Source organism: Rhinoderma darwinii, assembly GCF_050947455.1.
Source record: "Rhinoderma darwinii isolate aRhiDar2 chromosome 2 unlocalized genomic scaffold, aRhiDar2.hap1 SUPER_2_unloc_1, whole genome shotgun sequence".
NCBI lineage: Eukaryota > Metazoa > Chordata > Amphibia > Anura > Rhinodermatidae > Rhinoderma > Rhinoderma darwinii.
Genome location: NW_027461674.1, coordinates 127032 through 154560, shown reverse-complemented (window position 1 = coordinate 154560; position 27529 = coordinate 127032). Strand labels below are relative to the sequence as shown.

The 27529-nt window shown below is 56.5% G+C and overlaps 1 protein-coding gene across 1 annotated transcript; it reads right to left on the bottom strand.

Annotated features, from left to right (window-relative positions):
• Positions 1 to 310: 310 nt before the first annotated feature.
• Positions 311 to 27095, bottom strand: LOC142674698 (trafficking protein particle complex subunit 10-like). The gene is made up of 20 exons (XM_075847212.1): positions 27016 to 27095; positions 25860 to 26055; positions 25450 to 25561; positions 25046 to 25293; positions 24816 to 24962; positions 15908 to 16022; positions 15745 to 15821; positions 15567 to 15658; positions 14965 to 15105; positions 14713 to 14825; positions 14044 to 14558; positions 12439 to 12580; positions 12156 to 12314; positions 11794 to 12011; positions 11272 to 11372; positions 11068 to 11185; positions 6725 to 6895; positions 3510 to 3687; positions 3200 to 3391; positions 311 to 2879 (listed from the first exon to the last, which is right to left on the bottom strand). Exons 2-20 carry the CDS (start codon positions 26049 to 26051, stop codon positions 2641 to 2643), a joined length of 3270 nt encoding a protein of 1089 aa, XP_075703327.1. The 5' UTR covers positions 26052 to 26055; positions 27016 to 27095; the 3' UTR covers positions 311 to 2640.
• Positions 27096 to 27529: the final 434 nt, after the last annotated feature.

The window sequence follows — 27529 nt, the reverse complement described above, 5'->3', positions numbered from 1 at the left end:
AATACTGCAGGGTGATGCTCGCCATGTGACTCATTTCAATTCTTCTGATTCACTTAGAGGACTCAGAGTGGAGGGGCTAATTTAGCACCTCCATCCCCGATCACCCCTGTGGAGGTAATGGGAGAGAACAGGTGAGATTGGCCTCCTGGTCCCCACCGTTTCTGCCTCATCTACGGCGAGCATGGATTCCTCTTAGACTTCGTCCACGCATCTGTGGCCTAAATCAGATCGTTTTCGGTTTTGAAAAACACAGTGGCCTCCTCAAGGCGTAACCCTGCCGGACATATAGTAGAAGCCTATAGATACTATACAACATATATCTGGACACTTTATTTTCACATGTATACTGTATGGCCAACGTGGCGAGAATAGAGCCCAAGAACCAGCTCAGAGCCTTGTATAAGGGAACGGATAGTAATTATGCCACAGGACGGATGCGCAAACACAAGACTATGAGATGTGGCTTCCCAGTATTTACCTCTAGACTTTATACATGTTCATGGTCTTCAACCCTCCCCCGCACACTCAGCAGCAATGAACACATCATACTGTGGTAAAACACATGTATTTCTGGGTACTCTTAATACAAGCTTCCACCTTATTTTAGAGGTATAATATACCAAAAAATAAATAGTGCTGTAACCTTAAAATCCCGTAAAACAGCAACGGCCGAGCAGGTCTACACGACAAGTCCCCACTACGATGGTTCCAGCATAAAAGAGATATGAAGGCAACGTGCTGAACTGACCACTGTTTGGCAGAGACGCTTCATATCGCTCCTTCCCATGGGGCTTTATTATAGGCTGGGACATGGAACAGAAGATTTCTCTATAGCAGCAAGGAGGATTTCATAGAGGGGAGCGTAGTGTATAGTGCAGAGGCCGAAACACGTGTGGACCGGACACTGACCGGAGCAGGCTGATCCAACATGAGATACGGACATGGACCTCACACTGACCGGAGAGGGCTGATACAACATGAGATACAGACATGGACCTCACACTGACCGGAGCAGGCTGATACAACATGAGATACAGACATGGACCTCACACTGACCGGAGCAGGCGGATACAACATGAGATACAGACATGGACCTCACACTGACCGGAGCAGGCGGATACAACATGAGATACAGACACGGACCTCACACTGACCGGAGCAGGCGGATACAACATGAGATACAGACACGGACCTCACACTGACCGGAGCAGGCTGATACAACATGAGATACAGACACGGACCTCACACTGACCGGAGCAGGCTGATACAACATGAGATACAGACACGGACCTCACACTGACCGGAGAGGGCTGATACAACATGAGATACAGACACGGACCTCACACTGACCGGAGCAGGCTGATACAACATGAGATACAGACACGGACCTCACACTGACCGGAGCAGGCTGATACAACATGAGATACAGACACGGACCTCACACTGACCGGAGAGGGCTGATACAACATGAGATACAGACATGGACCTCACACTGACCGGAGAGGGCTGATACAACATGAGATACGGAGATGGACCTCACACTGACCGGAGAGGGCTGATACAACATGAGATACAGACACGGACATGAACCTCACACTGACCGGAGAGGGCTGATACAACATGAGATACAGACATGGACCTCACACTGACCGGAGAGGGCTGATACAACATGAGATACGGACACGGACCTCACACTGACCGGAGCAGGCTGATACAACATGAGATACAGACACGGACATGGACCTCACACTGACCGGAGCAGGCTGATACATGAGATACGGACCTCACACTGACCAGAGCAGGCTGATACAACATGAGATACGGACATGGACCTCACACTGACCAGAGCAGGCTGATACAACATGAGATACGGACATGGACCTCACACTGACCAGAGCAGGCTGATACAACATGAGATATGGACATGGACCTCACACTGACCGGAGCAGGCTGACACGACATGAGACACGGACCTCACACTGACCGGAGCAGGCTGACACGACATGAGACACGGAGATGAACCTCACACTGAACAGGGTGGAGTAACCTGGTACAATGAAGCCTCACCATGGGTAACACAAGGATTTTTTCATTATAGGGACTCAAACACTGATGAAGAATAGCAGTCAGCATTAACCAGACATTGGCCATTACGTGAGATATCGAGGTCTTCACCCGGACCAGTCTAGGGAATAGTGCGGAGAATGTGAGCGTTCATGGTGGAGCAGAGATGAATAAATGCACTGGGCCTCATACTGACAAATGGATTTAGTGACTGACCCTCCTCTCCATGCTGCGCTCCAGCCCCTGCACCATGATACCCGCCACACACTGAGGTCCCACTGATGAAGATGCAACAACTCAGAGCAAAAATAACATGCAAAAACCAGAGTCTGCCGAGCGAGACCTCAGTGTGTACCCATCCCCCCCCAGCATTATGTATAGTGCACTGCTGCACGGAGGTCAGCACGCGCTGCAGAGAACACAGAATATTGCACTATGATCAGCATTGCTGCAGTCATCCAGAGCTTCCAGTTCATCCAGGCGTAATGAAAGTGATACCGAGCCTCAGTCCAGGCCCCACACCCCGCTGTACATATATAATACACCATTGGCTTCACCGCAGAGCGGGGCGCTGTGTCATGTGGCGTTAACCTCCAGCACGTGGTCGTCCATACTTGGAATAACCAGGATTTGCCGTCCCGCGCTGTTGTTGCTGACTTGCCCAGCTTGGAATGGTTGTAGTCGCGGCATTGGAAGTCCTTTCTGCTCTGCTGAGCCACCCAGCGGCCCTGGAGACAGCGAAGTGCTCTGAGATCGCCCACTAGGGGCCTCACACGGATCCTCCACAGACACAGAGTCGTTTTCAATCCAGCTGTCTATAGAAACAAAGAAAATCAGATCATAAACAGATGATCAGAGCTCAATTCTCACAATCCCATCTCACCCTCCAGAGCTGCATTCATAATCCTGCTGGTTTGCTAGTAGCTCTCAGATCCTCACATCTCACTCCTGGCCCATTACACTATAAGATGACTATAATTCTATGTGGAGGGTGAAGGGACTGACTGCAGAGCAGCAGGATGTGTTTGAGCAGGGAATGAGATTTCATCTCCGTGTCACAGCAGAGGTCAGATCCAGCTCTTCATACTGGTGTCAGTACAGGATACAGCCTCCGAGGAGGACATCATTTACTTACCGGCATCCACCTGCTGTGAGAGCGAGTGATGGGGCAGGTATCGGAACAGCTGCACGTCCGGGAAGGGCAGATATCCAGCAAAGAGCGGCATCACCTCCATCCGAACAGTGTGGCACGCCCCGTGTTTAACCGGCATCAGGACCACACCAGAGCTCCTCCCACACACCGCCCAGTTACTTCCACCATCAACCACTGTAAAACAGAGGTCACCATTAACACAACCGGCCCGGACTTATGAGGACCCTAACCCCTCACTGCAGGCACCTCAGCCCCACCCAATTACTGCAGGGACCTCACCAGACTCCCTTACCCTGGTAGAAGAGCTGAGTGCTGGTGTACCCTTCACAGTCCGTCAGCGTCTCCTCCTTGTCGGTCTCCACGGGGTCACACAGTCGGGTGATGCAGACTTCCAGTGAACAGAGTGACCCCATCTTACAGAACTCTAACTCTGCCGGAGGTGAGATTTCAGCATGTACAGTATATAGGGTCTGGTGGGGGAGAATAAAGAGCATTACAGCCCAGGAAAAGACCACGGTCCGCACAAAGATCTACATCATCTGGTGATTTACTCCACAGGTCATGACAGATATGGAGAAGAATCCTCCCTGAATGTTTTAGGTTTGGACTGTCCACCAGACTGGAAGCTTCTAGTCCTATCATAGACAATGGGGTCTCTCAGACCCCCATAATAGTTAATCCCTTCACGACTGCCATACGGCCATATACATTCTAACTGCCGATGCCCCGTGCAGTTGTCACGTATATAAACGTTGGCAGCCTGGAACGGGGTTTAAAGAGGCGGTCACCACATTATAAGTGCCCTGTCTCCTACATGATGTGATCAGCACTGTAATGTAGATAACAGTGGTCCTAGTAATAAAGAGGCTCTGTCACCACATTATAAGTGTCCTGTCTCCTACATAATGTGATCAGCACTGTAATGTAGATAACAGTGGTCCTAGTAATAAAGAGGCTGTCACCACATTATAAGTGGCCTATATTGCACATGATGTGATCAGTGCTGTAATGTAGATAACAGTGGTCCTAGTAATAAAGAGGCTCTGTCACCACATTATAAGTGGCCTATCTTGTACATGATGTGATCGGCGCTGTAATGTAGATAACAGTGGTCCTAGTAGTAAAGAGGCTCTGTCACCACATTATAAGTGCCCTATACAATCATTTTTGACAGAGTTCTGACCTATATTAGCTTTATGCTAATGAGCTTCTCAATGGACAATTGGGCGTGTTTTACTATATGACCAAGTGGGCGTTGTACAGAGGAGTGTATGACGCTGACCAATCAGCGTCATGCACTACTCACCATTCATTTACACTGCAGATAGCAATAAATCTATATTGCTATGTGCAGTCACATAAACACTATAACATTACTGCAGTGTCCTAACACTGAATATACATTACCTCCAGCAAGGACGTGATGTGTATTCACAATCCTGACCACTTCTGTAGTGTCTCTGTGATTTACAGCACAGCGAGATCTCGCTGTGAATGACAGTTTACAGCGTAATTTTGCGAGACTACACCTGCTGTGCTGTAACTCACAGAGAAGTGCAGAGAAGTGTCAGGATTCTGAATAGACATCCCGTCCTGGCTGGAGGTAATGTATATTCACTGTCAGGACACTGCAGTAACGTTATAGTGTGTTTATGTGACTGCAAATAGCGATATTGATATATCGCTATCTGCAGTGTAAATGAATGGAGAGAAGTGTATGACGCTGATTGGTCACAGATTGGTCAGCCTCATACACTCCTCTGTACAACGCCCACTTGGTCATATAGTAAAACACGCCCAGTTGTCCATTGAGAAACTCATTAGCATAAAGCTAAAATAGGTCATAACTGTCAAAAATGATCGTTTTTCTAAATAAAAAACACTGCTGTTATCTACATTACAGCGCCGATCACATCATATACAAGATAGGGAACTTATAATGTGGTGACAGCCTCTTTATTACTAGGACCACTGTTATCTACATTACAGCGCCGATCACATCATGTACAAGATAGGCCACTTATAATGTGGTGACAGCCTCTTTATTACTAGGACCACTGTTATCTACATTACAGCGCCGATCACATCATGTACAAGATAGGCCACTTATAATGTGGTGACAGCCTCTTTATTACTAGGAACACTGTTACCTACATTACAGCGCCGATCAGATTATGTAGGCGACAGGCCACTTATAATGTGGTGACAGCCTCTTTATTACTAGGACCACTGTTATCTACATTACAGCACCGATCACATCATGTACAATATAGGGCACTTATAATGTGGTGACAGAGCCTCTTTATTACTAGGACCACTGTTATCTACATTACAGCGCCGATCACATGTACAAGATAGGCCACTTATAATGTGGTGACAGATACTCTTTAATGGGCGCAGTTCTACACTCTTATGTCTGCAAGGGCTTTGAGTGCCCTGGAATATACCCCACTGTAGATAGCGCCACCTAATCTCCCTCTAGGAGCTCCTAGAGGGAGATTAGGTGGGGCTATCTACAGGGGGTGGAGCTATCTACAGGGTGGGGTGGCGTTTTCAGGTGGCTGGGACAAAAAAACCCTAACAAATAAAATTCATACATTTTTAACGCCCATGAAAACCGGATGGCAAATGGCGGTTAAAATCGGCCAGATGGCCGGGAAATGGATTCAAATTTTGAGACACGTTGATGCAAAACAGCCATGAAAATCTGACAGCTGATTCGTTGTTGACTGCCATTTTTTTCACGGTCGGGTGTATACGGCCTTATAGCCCTCTTATCCGCTCACAGTGATCCAGGGTGACAGTCTGTCTGCGTGTGTTTGCTTGTGTGTATATATATATATATATATATATATATATTTATATATATTACACACACACACACACACACACACACACACACACACACACACACACTATGGAAATATATAGCAAAAATGACAAAAAATAATAATTTCCACATTTTAGTGACTTGTCTGCTCATAATAAAAATTCAAAACATGAAATTAATTAACGAATCTAGAAGATGAAAGCCTCAGAAGTCTTGTAAAAAAAAGTAAAAATAGTTGTGATATTCAAAGCGGTTCCAAAGATCTTATCGGTTAAAGACGCGAAAATCAGAAATGGAAAATGTGACCTGGACGCGGGGGCACCAATGACCCTTGGTCATGTAAGGGTTAATGACACTATGTGCGGGATTCTGATGGAGGAGGGAGGGCCTTTATCTGTGTCTTGTTCAATGAGTATAAAGACAAGAAGAGAAGGTGACAAGGACCACAGGCGGCCATGACAGCTCCACCTTGGGTTGTCACCTATAGAGGACCGCTGACTTCCATCGCTCCCTCCTGGTTTCTTTACGAGACCGTCCTGCTGTGATCCTACCTGTGCCTCATTTATCAGGTGTTCGGCCCAAGCAGAGCTGAGCAGGGCTGCAGAGAACGTGCGGTACCATCAGCGTCTATAAATGATGGAGACCTCCCTATAGTCTCCTGGTTGACGTCTACTCACATAAAAGTGCTCCAAGTGGAAGATGTAGGTAAACGGCTGGAGATGAGCGCAGGAGTCCGGAAGAGGCAATGGGAAGAACCGGACCGAGAAGCTGCAGGGGAGTGATGAGGGCAGACCCTGGCGCCACGTCACCTCCCACACGTAGAACAGGCCCTGCTGACTCTGGAGGTCCTGCGGAAAACACAACAGCCAATCAGACGCTAGTACAGAGACAGAGCGCGAGAGGGAGACAGAGCGCGAGAGGGAGACAGAGCGCGAGAGGGAGACAGAGCGCGAGAGGGAGACAGAGCGCGAGAGGGAGACAGAGCGCGAGAGGGAGACAGAGCGCGAGAGGGAGACAGAGCGCGAGAGGGAGACAGAGCGCGAGAGGGAGACAGAGCGCGAGAGGGAGACAGAGCGCGAGAGGGAGACAGAGCGCGAGAGGGAGACAGAGCGCGAGAGGGAGACAGAGCGCGAGAGGGAGACAGAGCGCGAGAGGGAGACAGAGCGCGAGAGGGAGACAGAGCGCGAGAGGGAGACAGAGCGCGAGAGGGAGACAGAGCGCGAGAGGGAGACAGAGCGCGAGAGGGAGACAGAGCGCGAGAGGGAGACAGAGCGCGAGAGGGAGACAGAGCGCGAGAGGGAGACAGAGCGCGAGAGGGAGACAGAGCGCGAGAGGGAGACAGAGCGCGAGAGGGAGACAGAGCGCGAGAGGGAGACAGAGCGCGAGAGGGAGACAGAGCGCGAGAGGGAGACAGAGCGCGAGAGGGAGACAGAGCGCGAGAGGGAGACAGAGCGCGAGAGGGAGACAGAGCGCGAGAGGGAGACAGAGCGCGAGAGGGAGACAGAGCGCGAGAGGGAGACAGAGCGCGAGAGGGAGACAGAGCGCGAGAGGGAGACAGAGCGCGAGAGGGAGACAGAGCGCGAGAGGGAGACAGAGCGCGAGAGGGAGACAGAGCGCGAGAGGGAGACAGAGCGCGAGAGGGAGACAGAGCGCGAGAGGGAGACAGAGCGCGAGAGGGAGACAGAGCGCGAGAGGGAGACAGAGCGCGAGAGGGAGACAGAGCGCGAGAGGGAGACAGAGCGCGAGAGGGAGACAGAGCGCGAGAGGGAGACAGAGCGCGAGAGGGAGACAGAGCGCGAGAGGGAGACAGAGCGCGAGAGGGAGACAGAGCGCGAGAGGGAGACAGAGCGCGAGAGGGAGACAGAGCGCGAGAGGGAGACAGAGCGCGAGAGGGAGACAGAGCGCGAGAGGGAGACAGGGCGCGAGAGGGAGACAGGGCGCGAGAGGGAGACAGGGCGCGAGAGGGAGACAGGGCGCGAGAGGGAGACAGGGCGCGAGAGGGAGACAGGGCGCGAGAGGGAGACAGGGCGCGAGAGGGAGACAGGGCGCGAGAGGGAGACAGGGCGCGAGAGGGAGACAGGGCGCGAGAGGGAGACAGAGCGCGAGAGGGAGACAGAGCGCGAGAGGGAGACAGAGCGCGAGAGGGAGACAGAGCGCGAGAGGGAGACAGAGCGCGAGAGGGAGACAGAGCGCGAGAGGGAGACAGAGCGCGAGAGGGAGACAGAGCGCGAGAGGGAGACAGAGCGCGAGAGGGAGACAGAGCGCGAGAGGGAGACAGAGCGCGAGAGGGAGACAGAGCGCGAGAGGGAGACAGAGCGCGAGAGGGAGACAGAGCGCGAGAGGGAGACAGAGCGCGAGAGGGAGACAGAGCGCGAGAGGGAGACAGAGCGCGAGAGGGAGACAGAGCGCGAGAGGGAGACAGAGCGCGAGAGGGAGACAGAGCGCGAGAGGGAGACAGAGCGCGAGAGGGAGACAGAGCGCGAGAGGGAGACAGAGCGCGAGAGGGAGACAGAGCGCGAGAGGGAGACAGAGCGCGAGAGGGAGACAGAGCGCGAGAGGGAGACAGAGCGCGAGAGGGAGACAGAGCGGAGGAGACAGAGCGGGAGAGGGAGACAGAGCGGGAGAGGGAGACAGAGCGGGAGAGGGAGACAGAGCGGGAGACGGAGACAGAGCGGGAGAGGGAGCGGGAGAGGGAGAGGGAGACAGAGCGGGAGAGGGAGAGGGAGACAGAGCGGGAGAGGGAGAGGGAGACAGAGCGGGAGAGGGAGAGGGAGACAGAGCGGGAGAGGGAGAGGGAGACAGAGCGGGAGAGGGAGAGGGAGACAGAGCGGGAGAGGGAGAGGGAGACAGAGCGGGAGAGGGAGAGGGAGACAGAGCGGGAGAGGGAGAGGGAGACAGAGCGGGAGAGGGAGACAGAGCGGGAGAGGGAGACAGAGCGGGAGAGGGAGACAGAGCGGGAGAGGGAGACAGAGCGGGAGAGGGAGACAGAGCGGGAGAGGGAGACAGAGCGGGAGAGGGAGACAGAGCGGGAGAGGGAGACAGAGCGGGAGAGGGAGACAGAGCGGGAGAGGGAGACAGAGCGGGAGAGGGAGACAGAGCGGGAGAGGGAGACAGAGCGGGAGAGGGAGACAGAGCGGGAGAGGGAGACAGAGCGGGAGAGGGAGAGGGAGACAGAGCGGGAGAGGGAGAGGGAGACAGAGCGGGAGAGGGAGAGGGAGACAGAGCGGGAGAGGGAGAGGGAGACAGAGCGGGAGAGGGAGAGGGAGACAGAGCGGGAGAGGGAGAGGGAGACAGAGCGGGAGAGGGAGAGGGAGACAGAGCGGGAGAGGGAGACAGAGCGGGAGAGGGAGACAGAGCGGGAGAGGGAGACAGAGCGGGAGAGGGAGACAGAGCGGGAGAGGGAGACAGAGCGGGAGAGGGAGACAGAGCGGGAGAGAGCGCGCGAGGGAGAGAGCGCGCGAGGGAAAGAGACACACAGAGATAGAGAGACACAGAGATAGAGACACACACAGAGATAGAGAGACACACAGAGATAGAGAGACACACAGAGATAGAGAGACACACAGAGATAGAGAGACACACAGAGATAGAGAGACACACAGAGATAGAGAGACACACAGATATAGAGAGACACACAGAGATAGAGAGACACACAGAGATAGAGAGACACACAGAGATAGAGAGACACACAGAGATAGAGAGACACACAGAGATAGAGACACACACAGAGATAGAGACACACACAGAGATAGAGAGAGACACACAGAGATAGAGGAGTGCGGCGCTTGGGCCACTTGTTTTTGTCCTGTGTATTATGGGTGATATAATAATCCTCTTATTACGTGTCAGCTCATCCCCGGTGTCACCTGAGAAGACGGATTATAGTTCTGCGGCTGATCACGTTGAATGCAATTCCAGACTGAGTTCCATCAGGGTCGCTCCTCTGTGACGGCTCCTGTGCAGAGCGGTGTCCGGAGAGCCGCGTGATGAAAGTCGAACTCCAGTTACAATAAAATTATTTATCTGTTTAAAATGACATTCACGTGCACGGAACATCCTGCAGATACAATGCTGCGCGTTTCTACCCGGTCCGAGGTCTTCATCAGCTCCCTGACTATTTAAACAGATCAATTATATTTTTTGTAATTGAGAAGTTTCTTTCATCACGCGGCTCCCCGGACACCGTACTCCGCGCAGGAGCCGTCACAGAGGAGCGACCGACCCTGCTAGAACTTTTCATCTGATACTACTGGTTCTTACCAGCCACCGATGCCCACTCCGAAGGCCTGCATGCTGCAAACCAACCGAGTCACAGTAGCCGAGTGTATATAGAACCTCCCGTTTCTGCGCTCTCCTGTCCACACACCCCTACGATATCACCTTAGGGGAGCGCCTGGGTCTCTCTTTTTTCCCCTATTCTACACGTTGAATACAGACACCGGTCCATTATGTCCAACCTATAATCCTGCCATGTTTATCCAGAGGAAGACCAAACCCCCATGATGTGGAGGCCCCCGCTGAGCAGAGAACCAGCACCGCAGCCCCTTCATTATCGGGGCCGGTGCGGCAGAAAACATTTCCTTCACTGATGTAAATAAATCTTAACTGAACCTTCACATCAAAGAAGAACGAGGAGTAATAAGACCAGGACCCCATCTCAGTGCCTGTCCCCATGACAACACTTCCTGCCTGACTTCAGCCTGGTCACTGACATTATGTAGGTGTAAATAACCGTCTACATCAATGTCCGCTCACACATTGCTGCCACTGGTCAATCCGGTCAGGATGTGGATGGTGATTTGGGTTTTCGGACGATACGTTGAGGCCCAATGTTGTTTAGTCTAGACCGGCATCACCCATAGTCCACAGTGACGTATCATCCATGGCAGCGATTGGTCACGTGACGTAATTATGGATGGCCCTTTAATAACCGCTCCACTGAACACAAAGCTGCAAGTTTTCCTTTAGGTCTTGTAATCTTACATTTCCCCTGTAATGAGCAATGCATTGTGGGTGATACCTGGCTCGCCATTGTGTGCAGGGGGTGGAACTGCAGGTCTTGGGTGGAGCGGAGGCAGCTGTCGGATAACTGGAAATTAAAGTCGCACGTGTTTTCCACACAGACCTGGATGTACTTTCTGGAGAGGAGACGGAATAGATAAGAACATAATATACAATGAGGAGTGGTCACATATTCACACGTCCACACGCAGACCGCAGTCACCTGGTCCCCGAGGACAGAAGCGTGTGCTGAGCTTTCAGAGGAAGGTGAAACGTCAGGCTGATAATGGTGGAATAGATAGACCACGGGCAGTCGACCGAAACCTGGAGGAAGGAGGCGAGTCAGTGATGGGCTGTATAGAGTACACCCGGGCCCCTGCGCCCAGAGGACGCCGCCCGGGCCCCCGCCCCCAGAAGGACGCCGCCCGGGCCCCCGCCCCCAGAAGGACGCCGCCCGGGCCCCCGCCCCCAGGAGGACGCCGCTCTGGCCCCCGCCCCCAGGAGGACGCCGCTCTGGCCCCCGCCCCCAGGAGGACGCCGCTCTGGCCCCCGCCCCCAGGACGACGCCGCTCTGGCCCCTGCCCCCAGAGGACGCCGCTCTGGCCCCTGCCCCCAGAGGACGCCGCTCTGGCCCCTGCCCCCAGGAGAACGCCGCTCTGGCCCCTGCCCCCAGAGGACGCCGCTCTGGCCCCTGCCCCCAGGAGAACGCCGCTCTGGCCCCTTCCCCCAGGACGACGCCACCCACCCGCTGCTCCAGGATGCCACTTCCTCCACCGCTGTGAGAATTCTGAGGATCCTTCCCTCTGCGCGGAATCTCTCCATTCACTAATCGTCCACCATCAGGCAGCAGACAGACCACATCCAGCTCAAACTCCATGACATGGTACGGAAGGGCCAGAGGGAGGGAGATGCTGGTCACTTTTTCAGAATGCTGAATACTGAGGGCACTGACTGATGAGTCACCTGTAACAAGAAGATTCCAGATACTCAAGAGACATCGACTGCCAGGAAGAGTTCTCTGAGACGGGCGCATGTAAGGGGGGACCCTAGATACAGTCCACATGTTGTACAGTCCTGGAGGAGGGGTGGTCCCTGGGCGGTACTCACCACGGCTGTTCTGGTAGATGGAGGCGGTTGTGTCCACTCCGGAATAAATGGGCATGGTGTCTGCGTTACTCAGCTGCAGGGTGTCCCCAGGTTTCACTCGATAATGTCCAGTTGTCACCGTAAACTTTAACTTTTGTGGGACCCCGGCCAGAAGACAATCTGAAAGAGAGCGTGGAGATGGGTGGGTGCTGCTCCCCTGGTCAGTGCAGCGCTCCGAGGACCACAAGGTAGTGATGCGGTGACCAGAGTTCAGGACTCCCTGCGGGTCACTATGTCATCTTACCATTCAGCGGCTCCACCTTCAGCTGAGGCTCCTGGGAGTAAACGTCATACTGCACTATCGGGTACACGTGAGGAAGCAGCAGCTGCACCGCCCCAAACGATGCCGCGAGCTGGCGCAGGGTGTATGTGCCGGGCTCCTGAGCCTAAACACAGGCAAATGGAGAAACATCAAAAGGAGAAGACAGGGACAGGGCCTACAGGGCATCACTGCCAGTATGGGGAAGGAATATGAGGGCGTACAGGGCATCACTGCCAGTGGAGGGAAGGAATATGAGGGCGTACAGGCCATTACTACCAGTGGAGGGAAGGAATATAAGGGCGTACAGGGCATCACTACCAGTGGAGGGAAGGAATATGAGGGCGTACAGGGCATCACTGCCAGTATGGGGAAGGAATATGAGGGCGTACAGGGCATCACTGCCAGTATGGGGAAGGAATATGAGGGCGTACAGGACATTACTACCAGTGGAGGGAAGGAATATGAGGGCGTACAGGGCATCACTGCCAGTATGGGGAAGGAATATGAGGGCGTACAGGGCATCACTGCCAGTGGAAGGAAGGAATATGAGGGCGTACAGGCCATTACTACCAGTGGAGGGAAGGAATATGGGGGGGTACAGGCCATTACTACCAGTGGAGGGAAGGAATATGGGGGCGTACAGGCCATTACCGCCAGTGGAGGGAAGGTATATGAGGGCGTACAGAGCATTACTACCAGTGGAGGGAAGGAATATGGGGGCATACAGAGCATTACTACCAGTGGAGGGAAGGACTATGAGGGCGTACAGGGCATCACTACCAGTGGAAGGAAGGAATATGGAAGCGTACAGGGCATCACTACCAGTGGAAGGAAGGAATATAAGGGCGTACAGGGCATTACTACCAGTGGAAGGAAGGAATATAAGGGCGTACAGGGCATCACTACCAGTGGAAGGAAGGAATATGAGGGCGTACAGGGCATCACTACCAGTGGAGGAAAGGAATATGGGGGCGTACAGGGCATTACTACCAGTGGAGGGAAGGTATATGAGGGCGTACAGGGCATTACTACCAGTGGAGGGAAGGAATATAAGGGCGTACAGGGCATTACTACCAGGGGAGGGAAGGAATATGAGGGCGTACAGGGCATCACTGCCAGTGGAGGGAAGGAATATGAGGGCGTACGGGGCATTACTACCAGTGGAAGGAAGGAATATAAGGGCGTACAGGGCATCACTACCAGTGGAAGGAAGGAATATGAGGGCGTACAGGGCATCACTACCAGTGGAGGAAAGGAATATGGGGGCGTACAGGGCATTACTACCAGTGGAGGGAAGGTATATGAGGGCGTACAGGGCATTACTACCAGTGGAGGGAAGGAATATAAGGGCGTACAGGGCATTACTACCAGGGGAGGGAAGGAATATGAGGGCGTACAGGGCATCACTGCCAGTGGAGGGAAGGAATATGAGGGCGTACGGGGCATTACTACCAGGGGAGGGAAGGAATATGAGGGCGTACAGGGCATTACTACCAGTGGAGGGAAGGAATATAAGGGCACACCAGACTGCACAGTCTTCTACTCCAGTCTTCCCACTGTGGGTGCCAGTAAGGAGACGTTGAGTACCTGGGTGTGGAAGGTCACATGGTTGAGTCCCGGCTGCAGGGTGACGTTGCTGCAGCGCAGGTTGTTAGCGCCATCGTCCAGACTAAGGCCGGAGTGTCTGTCCAGGGGGGAAGTGGAGCTGGAGTCCTGCGCCCGCAGTAACATGTGCACGTTCCTGCAGATTACACCCGTGCTGACCAGGCCGCTCTCGGAGGGACTCTTCTCATGCATCTCTGACAGCTCCAGGACAGGCGGTGCTACTCGAACACCTAATGGGGTCTCCGACTGGAAGTGCACAGTGCCCCCTGCTGGCTTGTGCCGGGTGAGCCACTCTGCAGTTTTGCGGTAGCTGTTCTTGTCCAGACCATAATGGAAATATCCTGAGAGATGCTCCAGGTGAAAAGGCTCCGGCATTAGACAAAGAAGCGTCAGCTCTATAGCCAAGGACCCCCCAACATGTACAACTGCATTGGGGGGTTCGAAGCGGAGAGAGGTAAGCTGAGCGAACGAGCCAAACGGGAGGCTGATGAGGTTACCTGAGGACGGGAGAGCGGCATGAGGGGCGAGGTAAACCTGGTGCTCTCCCCTAAACCCACTGCTGCCATCACGTTCCTCTACTGGGAGCCCCCCCGCCATGACGTGTCCCACTCTCCCCGTCACATACTATTACCCAACTTCCATAGGCCGTACCTGCGGGGCTGGGGTCCTGTGTGGAGAGGCCGAGGATCTCGTGACAGTATCTCACACGCTCCTCCGGGGGCAGGTTGTGGTCAGTGGCCAGTAGACTGCAGGTCTTCAGGTATCTGCAGGACGGTTAAGGAGAAGACGAGGGCACAGGAGGGGTGGAAATGTTACCCCTCTATATCTACCCGAGACTGGCCGGGCGTGAAACAGCGAGACGGTGAACTACACGACAAGCAACCGGCGCAGCACAAAGGATACGGCTCCGTCTGCCCCAGCAACTTCTGACATTCTGCCAGCTGTTTCCGGGTGTGAGTGAGGGGCAGCGCCCAACCCTCAGCCTGGTACATGCGGAGCGCCCCTTGTAAATAGGGCTCTGCCTTCTGCGGAAGAGACTTCTTCCTGAGGAGAGAAAGACATGAGAAGAAGCTTCCAACATCCCCTCCCCCAGAGAACCACAGCCTGACCGCCCCACGTCCCCCAAATTCAGTGCAGGGCGCACACATCACCCACAAGATCACAGGGTGCAAGGTCCAGGGAAGACAGGGGTGCCGAGCGGGGAGGGTGCAGAGTAGACGGGTGCCGAGCGGGGAGGGTGCAGAGTAGACGGGTGCCGAGCGGGGAGGGTGCAGAGTAGACGGGTGCCGAGCGGGGAGGGTGCAGAGTAGACGGGTGCTGAGCGGGGAGGGTGCAGAGTAGACGGGTGCTGAGCGGGGAGGGTGCAGAGTAGACGGGTACTGAGCGGGGAGGGTGCAGAGTAGACGGGTACTGAGCGGGGAGGGTGCAGAGTAGACGGGTGCTGAGCGGGGAGGGTGCAGAGTAGACGGGTGCTGAGCGGGGAGGGTGTAGCATTAGATAATTACATATAGAAGTCGGCCAGGTTCTTCCCCACCAGTTTAGCGGATCGGCTTCGCCCGATGCTGCTGTACATTTCTATGGTGGCGTGCGCCAGCTCCTGCAGAGACACAAGGAGGGTAAGAGATGATGGGTGGGGTGTGAGGGGCTGTGGTGGGCCGGGGTTCAGCCTCTCGGGGCGCTCACCAGGTAATGCTTCTCAAACGACTCCTCGGAGGACAGCGCTTCCTGCAGCTTCTTGTACGGGGTCTGCGCCGTGTTCGCTGTGGAGGAGACGACAATAAAAACAACGGAGGGGCAGGAACGAGAAGAAGGACATCGCTCTGCACCTCGCACACAGGCCCCTCACCCGTCTCTGGTCTCTCTGCTCCTAACCCAGCCAGTATATCCACGGTCCTCTGCAGGTCCTCCGAGCACGGGCCGCACTCTGACACCAAACCACACAGGGAACCCAGAGCCTGCAGCTAAAAGCACAAAGATCAGCAGATCCAAGATGTAATGGCCACACAACACGACCCGGGCACTCCGCCACAACCTCATACACTGACCCACACGACCCGGGCGCTCCGCCGCAACCTCATACACAGACCCACACGACCCGGGCGCTCCGCCACAACCTCATACACAGACCCACACGACCCAGGTGCTCCGCCACAACCTCATACACTGACACACACGACACGGGCGCTCCGCCACAACCTCATACACTGACACACATGACACGGGCGCTCCGCCACAACCTCATACACTGCCCCACACGACCCGGGCACTCCGCCACAACCTCATACACTGACACACGACACGGGCGCTCCGCTACAACCTCATACACTGACCCACACGACACGGGCGCTCCGCCACAACCTCATACACTGACCCACACGACACGGGCGCTCCGCCACACTCCACAACCTCATACACTGCCCCAAACCACACGGGTGCTCCGCCTCAACCTCATACACTGACCCACACGACACGGGCGCTCCTCCACAACCTCATACACTGACACACGACACGGGCGCTCCGCCTCAACCTCATACACTGACCCACACGACACGGGCGCTCCTCCACAACCTCATACACTGACACACGACACGGGCGCTCCGCCTCAACCTCATACACTGACCCACATGACACGGGCGCTCCTCCACAACCTCATACACTGACACACGACACGGGCGCTCCTCCACAACCTCATACACTGACACACATGACACGGGTGCTCCGCCACAACCTCATACACTGCCCCACACGACCCGGGCGCTCCGCCACAACCTCATACACTATCACACACGACCCGGGCGCTCCGCCACAACCTCATACACTGCCCCACACGACCCGGGCGCTCCGCCACAACCTCATACACTGACCCACACGACACGGGCACAGGGACAGATACACACAGAAACAATGCACCGCTGCTTCTCCCCTCTGGCTACCTCACTATGGGGTTTCTCCACTGTACCTTTCATCCTTTGGGGTGTCTCCAGATCCTCCTTAGGTAGATGGGACTCCAGCACTTGTCCTCTATTACTGTCCCTAGGTCAGGTACCATCTCTGAGGTAGATAGCAGTGTGAGCTGCAGGCAGGGGCTATCTCATCCTCTCCTGGACAGCAACTGCCGGAGATCTCACACAGCACCACTATCTCCCTCACTCACCCCTCCCTCAGGAATCAGGCCATGTGCTTTCTGCTCTTGCCCCCTCCTTTTTCTTATTTACATTCAGACAAGTTCCCGCTTGCAGCCTGTGACTCATTCTCCTACAGTGTAAGATTAACCCTAGAGGGGAGGACAGTGAAGCAGCACTGAATACAATATAATATAAATCAACTGGTTATCAAACATAACGTAATGCAGTTTGAGGGGACATATCCCCATCTAGCACCGGGCGCCATCTAAGCTATGGCACCCGGATGGCGGGAGTGCGACGGTTTGCGGCAGGCTTAACCTTTATTTGGGTACAATGCCTGTAACCGTCACCCGTTCCGCCACAGACCTCCCCCAGCTTAGATCCAGAATCAGTCCTGCTGACCCTCTGTCGGGTCAGTGATGAGATCTGGGCCCGATGCTGTCAGTCTCCCCCTATCAGTGTCCTGCTGCCGAGAGAGTCCATCAGCATTCCCGTGGTCCCGGCCCTTTTTATGAGAGATGGTAAAGTTATAGGATTGTTGGGCCAGGCTCCACCGTAGTAAACGCCCATTGCCCCCGGCGGTTCGGTTCAACCAACTGAGAGGACTGTGGTCTGTGACTATTGTGAACTCCCTCCCATAAACATAGGGCTGGAGCTTCTTTAGAGCCCACACGACAGCCAGGCACTCCTTCTCAATGGTTGCGTATGCCCTCTCTCGGTCCAGCAGCTTCCGGGAGAGGTACGCGACCGGGTGTTCGTGGCCCGCCTGGTCCACTTGGCTTAGTACCGCTTCCAGCCCGACGTCTGAGGCATCGGTTTGGACTATGAACAGCCGGTGGAAGTCAGGGGCAGCCAGGACAGGGGAGGTGGAGAGGGCAGTCTTAAGGCTCCCGAAGGCCGCCTCACAGTCAGGGGACCAGGGCATCAGTCGACTGAACCTTTTGGACGTCAAGTCGGTCAAGAGCTTGGCCAGGGTACTATACTGTGGGATGAATTTTCGGTAGTACCCTGTGACTCCCAGAAAGGCCCTAACCTGCTTCTGGTTGGCCAGCCGGGGCCATTGGAGAATGGCCACCACCTTGGCCGGCTCGGGGCGGATCTGTCCGCTGCCCACTCTGTGCCCCAGGTAGGCGACTTCTGCCATCCCCATCTGGCACTTGTCGGGGCGGATGGTGAGGCCGGCGTACCGGATGCGCTCCAGGATCTGCGCCACGTGCCCCAAGTGTTCCTCCCATGTCTTGCTAAAGATAGCGATATCGTCCAGGTAGGCCTGGGCAAACTCCTGACACCCTACGAGGATCCGGTCGACCACCCTCTGGAAGGTCGCGGTGGCGTTCTTCATCCCGAACGGCATGCACGTAAATTCAAACAGGCCGAACGGGGTGATGAACGCCGAGCGCTCTTGGGCTTCCTTGGTCAGAGGTATCTGCCAGTAGCCCTTGCTGAGATCCAGAGTGGACACGAAGCGTGCCCCTCCCAGCCTATCGAGCAGCTCATCAATCCGGGGCATCGGATAGGCATCCGTAACGGTTACCTCGTTCAGCCGCCGGTAGTCTACACAGAACCTCGTGGTTTTGTCCTTCTTGGGGACCAACACAACGCCGGCGGCCCAAGGACTGTGAGATGGTACAATGACCCCCATCTCCAGCATTTCTTCTACTTCTTTTCTCATCGCGGTCAGCACTGAGGGAGCCACTCGGAACGCGGGCTGCCTCAGGAGTCGGGCTCCTCCAGTGTCGACCTCGTGAGCGACTAGGGAGGTACGTCCGGGGGACGCGGTGAACAGGGCCTCCTGGGCTGCTAACACCTCCCCCATCTCCCTACTCTGCAAGCGCGATAGCTGGACTTCAAGCTGCACATCTGCCAGCCCTGTCTGGCGTCGGGCCTCGGTCAGTAGGTCAGGGATGCGGTCCACGTCAGGGTTGTCCATGGGCGGGCAGCATATCGCGACCGCTCCTACCTCCCTTACCACATAGGCCTTGAGCCGGTTTATGTGGTAGTTCCGTACCCGCTTTTCTGCCTTGTCGTGGGCTACTAGGTAGTTCGTCGTCCCCTGTCGCCCCACTACAGTGTACGGTCCAGCCCAATTGGCCTGCAACTTGTTGCCTCGTACTGGCGCGAGGACCAGTACCTTCTCGCCCCCCCCCCCAGCTCTCGGGGTCGGGCGCTACGGTTGTACTCGTCCCGTTGACGGCTTCGAGCTACTTCCAATCGCTGATGGGCCAAATTCATCAGCCGTGCTAGGCGCTCCCGCATTTGGCTCACATAGTCTACTACCGGGATCTCCGGGCTTGCAAACTTCCCTTCCCAAGCTCCCCGGACTAAGTCCAAGGGTCCCCGGACCCACCTCGCGAACAGCAACTCGAATGGGGAGTGCCCGGTAGACTCCTGCGGCACCTCTCGATAGGCAAATAGAAGCTGCTGCAAGGAGCGGTCCCAGTCTCTCCCCTCCGAGTGGACGTATCGGAGTAGCAAATGCTTGATGGTACCGTTGAACCTTTCACACAGTCCGTTCGTTTGGGGGTGGTAGGCGGTGGTTCTTAGAGAACTCACCCCGTGCCGATTCCAGAAGTCCTGCATGAGTTCTCCCTGGAATTGAGATCCCTGGTCTGTGAGTACCGCACGCAGGAACCCCACCCGGCTGAAAATGTCCATGAGTCCCTGGGCGATGTGCTCGGCATCTATGGAGGACAGAGCCACTGCGTCCGGGTATCTGGTAGCGAAGTCTACCAGGGTTAGGATGTAACGCTTTCCCCCTCGGCTGGGGGGATTAATGGGGCCAACAAGATCTATGGCCACCCGCTGGAAGGGCTCTCGGATGAGGGGCAGCTGCTTGAGCGGAACCTTGCGCGGGGCCCCCGCCACCCGTTGGCAGACAGGGCACGAAGCTCGGTACCGCCGCACGCCCTCAGTCAGCCCTGGCCAAAAGAAAGCCTTCGAGAGCCGGGCCCTGGTGGACCTGGTCCCAGTGTGACCCGCCGCGGGTATATCGTGGGCCAGGGCTAACAGTCGTGCACGGTAGGCTTGGGGAACAAGCAGCTGTTTGGAGGCGGTCCAGGGCGACTCGGGCTTGGTCGGGGCTTCGACCCGGTACAACAGCCCGTTGTCCCACTGGAACCCTGCCTGGGCCCCTCCACTGGGTGGTCGATCGGCCAGGCTACGGGCAGAGGACAGGGAAGGATCCGTATGCTGGGCCTCCCTAAAAGCGACCCTATCCACCTCCCCCAGCTCTGTCGGGGGGTTCGTCGCGTCGGTCAGTTGTGAGGCGTCAGGGGCTTGGGTACTTACCACCGGCGGTTCGGGGAGCGGGGCTTCCAGGAGAGGAGCCTCGGTGGTTACACTGGGTCGGTGGTGGAGGCCGGTAAAGGTTCTCCTGGGCTTGGCTGCGGGTCACGGCCCCAGCGAACTGACTTGTGAGACCGTTCCCAAGGTCGTTCCCCAATAAGACATCGGCGGGGAGATCCGGCATGAGCCCGACTTCGACCTCCCCTTTTCTGGGGCCCCAGTCCAGGTAGACTCTGGCGCGGGGAATGGACCGCTGCTGTCCGTCCTCCAGGGCAATCCGGGCTAATCGCTGGGGAAGAACCTTAGACTGGGGAACCAGGTCCGCTCTTACCAGGGTGAGGGATGCCCCCGAGTCACGGAGTCCCTGGACGGTGCGGCGTCCCAGCACCAGGGGCTGTCGGTGGCCCTGCATGTTGGCAGGGACCTGGTTCGTCACGAGGCTCGCAAGCTCTACGTGGTAGACCACCTCCTCCACCTCTGGTGCATCTAGGAGGTAGTCACACTCATCTGGGTCGCCCGCCTCCGGGCAAAAGGCGACCCGGGTTGGGGTTGGTCTGGGAAAGGGCACCGTTGATTGGGCCAGGGGGCAGTCCCGTCGGATGTGACCCGGCTAGTGGCACCCATAACACTGGCGGGAGTCCGTAGGGCCACGGACCCTTGGAGGGATCGGGGCGGCCGTAGGCTGCGGCTGGGGTCTCATCGAAGTTGGCCGGCGTGGTTCCGCTATTTTGGTAGGGGCTCGGAGCTCTCGGCGTTGGTCCTGGCGCGGAAGGCTTCTCCACTGGGGTCGGTGGGCCAAGAACTCGTCGGCCAGGGTGGCGGCATCTTCAGGGGTGCTGGTCCGCGACCCAGGCACGAACGGGGACCTCCATCCTGGAGAGGAGTTGCTCCAAAATGACGAGGTCCTCCAGGGCCTCCCGACTGAAGGCCTTCTTCCCCTCGGCCAACCTGGAGCAGCTTAAGCGGTGCTGGGCTGCCAGTTCCACATGGGTACCCTGGCCGGCAAGCTTCAAATTACGGAACCGCTCTCTGTAAGTCTCTGGGGTGATCGCATACCTCTTCAGCAGGGCGTCCCGGAGGCAACCGTAGTCCCGTCCGTCCTCTGGACCTAGGCTCCGGTAGACTTCAAGGGCCCTCCCTTGCAGGCTGGGCCCCACGTAGCGAGCCCATTCGGTGGTGGGGATGTCATGCACCTGTAGCTGTGTCTCCAGCATGGTTAGGTGCGCATCGATGTCCGTGGACGAAGGATCCAACTTGGGGAGGTCTTTGTATCGTAGTTGGGGTCTTCGGGGCCCGGCAGGGATTGGGGTTGTTGGTTCTGGGGGTGCCACTGCACGGGCCACGGCCCCAACGATGATCAGGTGCTCGGCCTCGGAGCTTTGAGGCCCCAGAGCGGTCAGCAGATCCCCCAACCGCAGGGCCTGGGCGTCCGAGCTGGCGCTACGGCCGGTTCCCTGGCGACTGGCCGGTTCTTCGGGGCGGTAGTCAACGTCACCCTCGGCCATCTCTCCCATCTCGGCCGGGTTCGCCAGGTCCCAGGCCTGGAGCTTCTCAATCAGCCGATCCTTGATGTCGCCGGACGAGAAGGCAATGCGCCGGAATCGGCACAGCTCTTGAAGTGTAATTCGGAGGTAGCTGCCATAGGGGACAGCCTCTGCTCCGCCTGGAGGATCCATAGAGTCAGACTCCATGACTGGGGATTTAGGTGCCTGTGGTCCCCCTGTACTGCAGCACGTGTGGCAGTCCGCCCTTGAGGTCTGGCCGCGAAGCGCCGGATGGTACCAGGGTACCTATCCCCTGCCGCTTCCCCTAGAACGGGCTGAATCTATCCCACCGCTGCCACCAAATGTGGCGAAACCGGGTCAGTGGGGGTCGGTTTACGCCAAGAGAATGTGGGCGATAGATTCAGGCGACACAGATTAACAGGGGACAAGCCACAGAGGCGCGTTTATTAACAGGGACAGACACACACAGAAACAATGCACCGCTGCTTCTCCCCTCTGGGCTGGATGTGACAGGCTACCTCACTATGGCGTCTCTCCACTGTACCTTTGATCCTTTGGGGTGTCTCCAGATCCTCCTTAGGTAGATGGGACTCCAGCACTTGTCCTCTATTACTGTCCCTAGGTCAGGTACCATCTCTGAGGTAGATAGCAGTGTGAGCTGCAGGCAGGGGCTATCTCATCCTCTCCTGGACAGCAACTGCCGGAGATCTCACACAGCACCACTATCTCCCTCACTCACCCCTCCCTCAGGAATCAGGCCATGTGCTTTCTGCTCTTGCCCCCTCCTTTTTCTTATTTACATTCAGACAAGTTCCCGCTTGCAGCCTGTGACTCATTCTCCTACAGTGTAAGATTAACCCTAGAGGGGAGGACAGTGAAGCAGCACCGAATACAATATAATATAAATCAACTGGTTATCAAACATAACGTAATGCAGTTTGAGGGACATATCCCCATCTAGCACCGGGCGCCATCTAAGCTATGGCACCCGGATGGCGGGAGTGCGACAGTTTGCGGCAGGCTTAACCTTTATTTGGGTACAATGCCTGTAACCGTCACCCGTTCCGCCACACTCCACAACCTCATACACTGACACACACGACACGGGCACTCCGTCACAAACCACACGGGCGCTCCTCCACAACCTCATACACTGACCCACATGACACGGGCGCTCCGCCACAACCTCATACACTGACCCACACGACACAGGCGCTCCTCCACAACCTCATACACTGCCCCAAACCACACGGGCGCTCCTCCTCAACCTCATACGCTGACCCACACGACACGGGCGCTCCTCCACAACCTCATACACTGACACACACGACACGGGCGCTCCGCCACAACCTCATACACTGGCACACACGACCCGGGCTCTCCTCCACAACCTCATACACTGACCCACACGACCCGGGCGCTCCTCCACAACCTCATACACTGACCCACACGACACGGGCGCTCCGCCACAACCTCATACACTGGCACACACGACCCGGGCGCTCCTCCACAACCTCATACACTGCCCCAAACCACACGGGCGCTCCGCAACAACCTCATACACTGCCCCACACGACCCGGGCGCTCCGCCACAACCTCATACACTGCCCCACACGACCCGGGCGCTCCGCCACAACCTCATACACTGCCCCACACGACCCGGGCGCTCCGCCACAACCTCATACACTGACCCACACGACCCGGGCGCTCCGCCTCAACCTCATACACTGACCCACACGACACGGGCGCTCCACCACAACCTCATACACTGACCCACACGACCCGGGCGCTCCGCCACAACCTCATACACTGACCCACACGACACGGGCGCTCCTCCACAACCTCATACACTGACCCACACGACACGGGCGCTCCGCCACAACCTCATACACGGACACACACGACACGGGCGCTCCGCCACAACCTCATACACTGACCCACACGACCCGGGCGCTCCGCCACAACCTCATACACTGACCCACACGACCCGGGCGCTCCTCCACAACCTCATACACTGACCCACACGACCCGGGCGCTCCGCCACAACCTCATACACTGACCCACACGACACGGGCGCTCCGCCACAACCTCATACACTGACCCACACGACACGGGCGCTCCTCCACAACCTCATACACTGACCCACACGACCCGGGCGCTCCGCCACAACCTCATACACTGACCCACACGACCCGGGCGCTCCTCCACAACCTCATACACTGACCCACACGACCCGGGCGCTCCGCCACAACCTCATACACTGACCCACACGACACGGGCGCTCCGCCACAACCTCATACACTGACCCACACGACACGGGCGCTCCTCCACAACCTCATACACTGACCCACACGACACGGGCGCTCCGCCACAACCTCATACACTGGCACACACGACCCGGGCGCTCCTCCACAACCTCATACACTGCCCCAAACCACACGAGCGCTCCGCCTCAACCTCATACACTGACCCACACGACACAGGCGCTCCGCAACAACCTCATACACTGAACCAAAACACACGGGCGCTCCGCCTCAACCTCATACACTGACCCACACGACACGGGCGCTCCGCCACAACCTCATACACTGCCCCACACGACCCGGGCGCTCCGCCACAACCTCATACACTGCCCCACACGACCCGGGCGCTCCGCCACAACCTCATACACTGACCCACACGACACGGGCGCTCCACCACAACCTCATAAATGGACGCACACGACACGGGCGCTCCTCCACAACCTCATACACTGCCCCAAACCACAGGGGGCTCCGCCGCAACCTCATACACTGACCCACACAGAAGAGCCGGGCACAACATTAGCAGGCACACTGACCTTCTCAGTTGCGTAGCTCCAAAGCCCCACAGTGTGGGAGATATTGGCCTCCATCTGAGCTTTCTCACAGCAGCCCTCAATCCTCTGCAGAACTTCCAGACAGCTCAGGAACACCCAACAGTCTAGAGCCCCTGGGGGTACAGCCACCTGTAAAACCAAAACAACATACATTTATAGCAATATAAGCCATCATGGCGGTATCTGTCTGGCCTGGAGACCCGCCAGCTTACCTCCAACAGCCGCAGCTCCTGCACACAGTTATGGAGAAGCTCCAGCGCGCGGCCTGAAACCTCCCATGGTCGCTGCAGGAAGAGCAGCAGGGTGCACTGGCGGGAGAAAAGGTAGCTACGCAGTTCTAGCAGGTTGGCCCGACGTCGCTGGATCAAGTCTCTCTTTTCCATGTCAATGGGTTTCCGTAGGGCGAGGCCGTCCCAGCTCTGCACCGGCTGACAGAAAGAACTGAGCCAGTTTGCCCCATCTGGAAAAAAAACAGCATTGTGATCATTGACAAGCTCAGCGGGAAGGTCCAGCAGACATGGGAGTGACCACGACCTGCATCGCGGCACCGCAGACCGAGGAAAGAAGGGGGACCGAGTCCCCAGCACACACAGCAGCTCCATCCAGGTCTACTCACCACCAGCACCAAAGTTCAGCACATACTGGGAGAAGAGGGCATCCAACTCGTCATACTGGACCAAGGCGTCCTCAAACTGCTGCAGCATCTCAAACACAAAGGCCAACTCCTCCTGTGGCCGAGACAGAAGACCGAAAAGAGAGCCATGAGGGGCGGGCGAGCGACACACGAGGTCACAGGAGAACACCCCCCATCTACACCGGACAACATATGTCCCTCGACAACCATGGGCAGCAACGCTCCAGTCAGGGAGGTCATTGAGCTGTATGTCCATGGTCAACGCTCTTACAGAAGGCCCATAATGCAACAGAGACCCAACAGAGCATGGATGTCCAGGACTTGTAGCTCTGACCGGAGGACTTCAGAGCTGAAACCATAGGACTGACGACAAGAACGAGCTGGACACTGACCTGCACCATGAAATAGTCACAGAAGCTCCAGCCGGGCTCCGTCCTCTTCTCTCGGAGGGTTCTCATCTCGTCTTCAAAGTGTCCGAGGTTACGGGTGAAGGAAGTGAGGAGCAACGTGCGCAGCTTAGACAGAAAGAGGGACCAGGACTCCTGGGAGCGGGACGTCTCCTTCAGAGGGTCCACCAGCACCATGCACCTACAGGACATAAGAAGGTAACCCCCCTGTAACCACCGAGCACCACTACAGAGCACACAGCAAGACCACCCCAAGGTCTGGAGATGGGGGCGCACGGTAAGACCACGCCAAGGTCTGGAGATGGGGGCGCAGTGTGAACACCCCAAGGTCTGGAGATGGGGGCGCACAGTGTGAACACCCCAAGGTCTGGAGATGGGGGCGCAGTGTGAACACCCCAAGGTCTGGAGATGGGGGGAGCACAGTGTTTAACCCCAAGGTCTGGAGATGGGGGCGCACGGTAAGACCACGCCAAGGTCTGGAGATGGGGGCGCACGGTAGGACCACCCCAAGGTCTGGAGATGGGGGCGCACGGTAGGACCACCCCAAGGTCTGGAGATGGGGGCGCACGGTAGGACCACCCCAAGGTCTGGAGATGGGGGCGCACGGTAGGACCACCCCAAGGTCTGGAGATGGGGGCGCACGTATGACACCCCAAGGTCTGGAGATGGGGGCGCACGTATGACACCCCAAGGTCTGGAGATGGGGGCACACGTATGACACCCCAAGGTCTTGAGATGGGGGCGCTCGGTATGATCACTCCAAGGTCTTGAGATGGGGGCGCTCGGTATGATCACCCCAAGGTCTGGAGATGGGGGCGCACGGTATGACTGCCATGTTCCTCGGGGTTATCACAAGTAATAACATTCTGCGGCTCAGACCCTGGGCCGGTCGGGGGGACATCAGAGAAGTTATTGGGAACTATATATCCAATGATCAGAGGGGGCTCCATATTTCCAGGACATCGCCCCCCGGACACAGGTCACCCCCCGCACAGGTCACCCCCATAACCGGTAGTTCTATCATTCATGCGTTTTGTGCCTCTGCGCTCGGAAATTATCGCTGCGATTGCTGAAAAGTGGAGGAATCAGCACGATAATAGGAGCCAATGGGCCGCCCCATCACGCCTCCCCTCCCCCTCACCTGTCGCTCTGCTTGTTGCAGAAGTCGCTCCGGATCTTGTCGGCGATGGACGTCCGCGGTAAGATGTTGGTCTTGTTCTTTTTCTTGGCTTCGCTCTCCACAACCACAATCAGCCAGTCGGTGGTGCCGTGGGCGCGCAGCACGTTCTGCCACTTGGTGATGTCATCCTTGGTGGCGGCTTTATAAACCTCCGTGTCCTGAGAAGTCACAGGGGCCACAGGTCAAGAGTGACGTCACTACCTGCACGACTATCGTCCCAGCGCCGGTCATGTGGCGGCTCCTCACACTGCGCGACTATAACATCCACTACACAGCGCGCGCGCACACACACACACACAGCCCCCCGACATCACACACACACACACACACACACACAGCCCCCCGACATCACACACACACACAGCCCCCCGACATCACACACACACAGCCCGACATCACACACACACACACACAGCCCCCCGACATCACACACACAGCCCCCCGACATCACACACACACACAGCCCCCCGACATC

Coding starts and splice junctions, on each gene's coding strand:
- LOC142674698 (XM_075847212.1), bottom strand. CDS start 26,051: ATGGTGCTGGTGGACCCTCTGAAGGAGACGTCCCGCTCCCAGGAGTCC. Junction 15,106..15,566: donor AACCTGGCCGACTTCTATAT/GTAATTATCTAA, acceptor TTCTCTCCTCAG/GAAGAAGTCTCTTCCGCAGA. Junction 12,581..14,043: donor ATGTGACCTTCCACACCCAG/GTACTCAACGTC, acceptor GCCTGTGTTTAG/GCTCAGGAGCCCGGCACATA.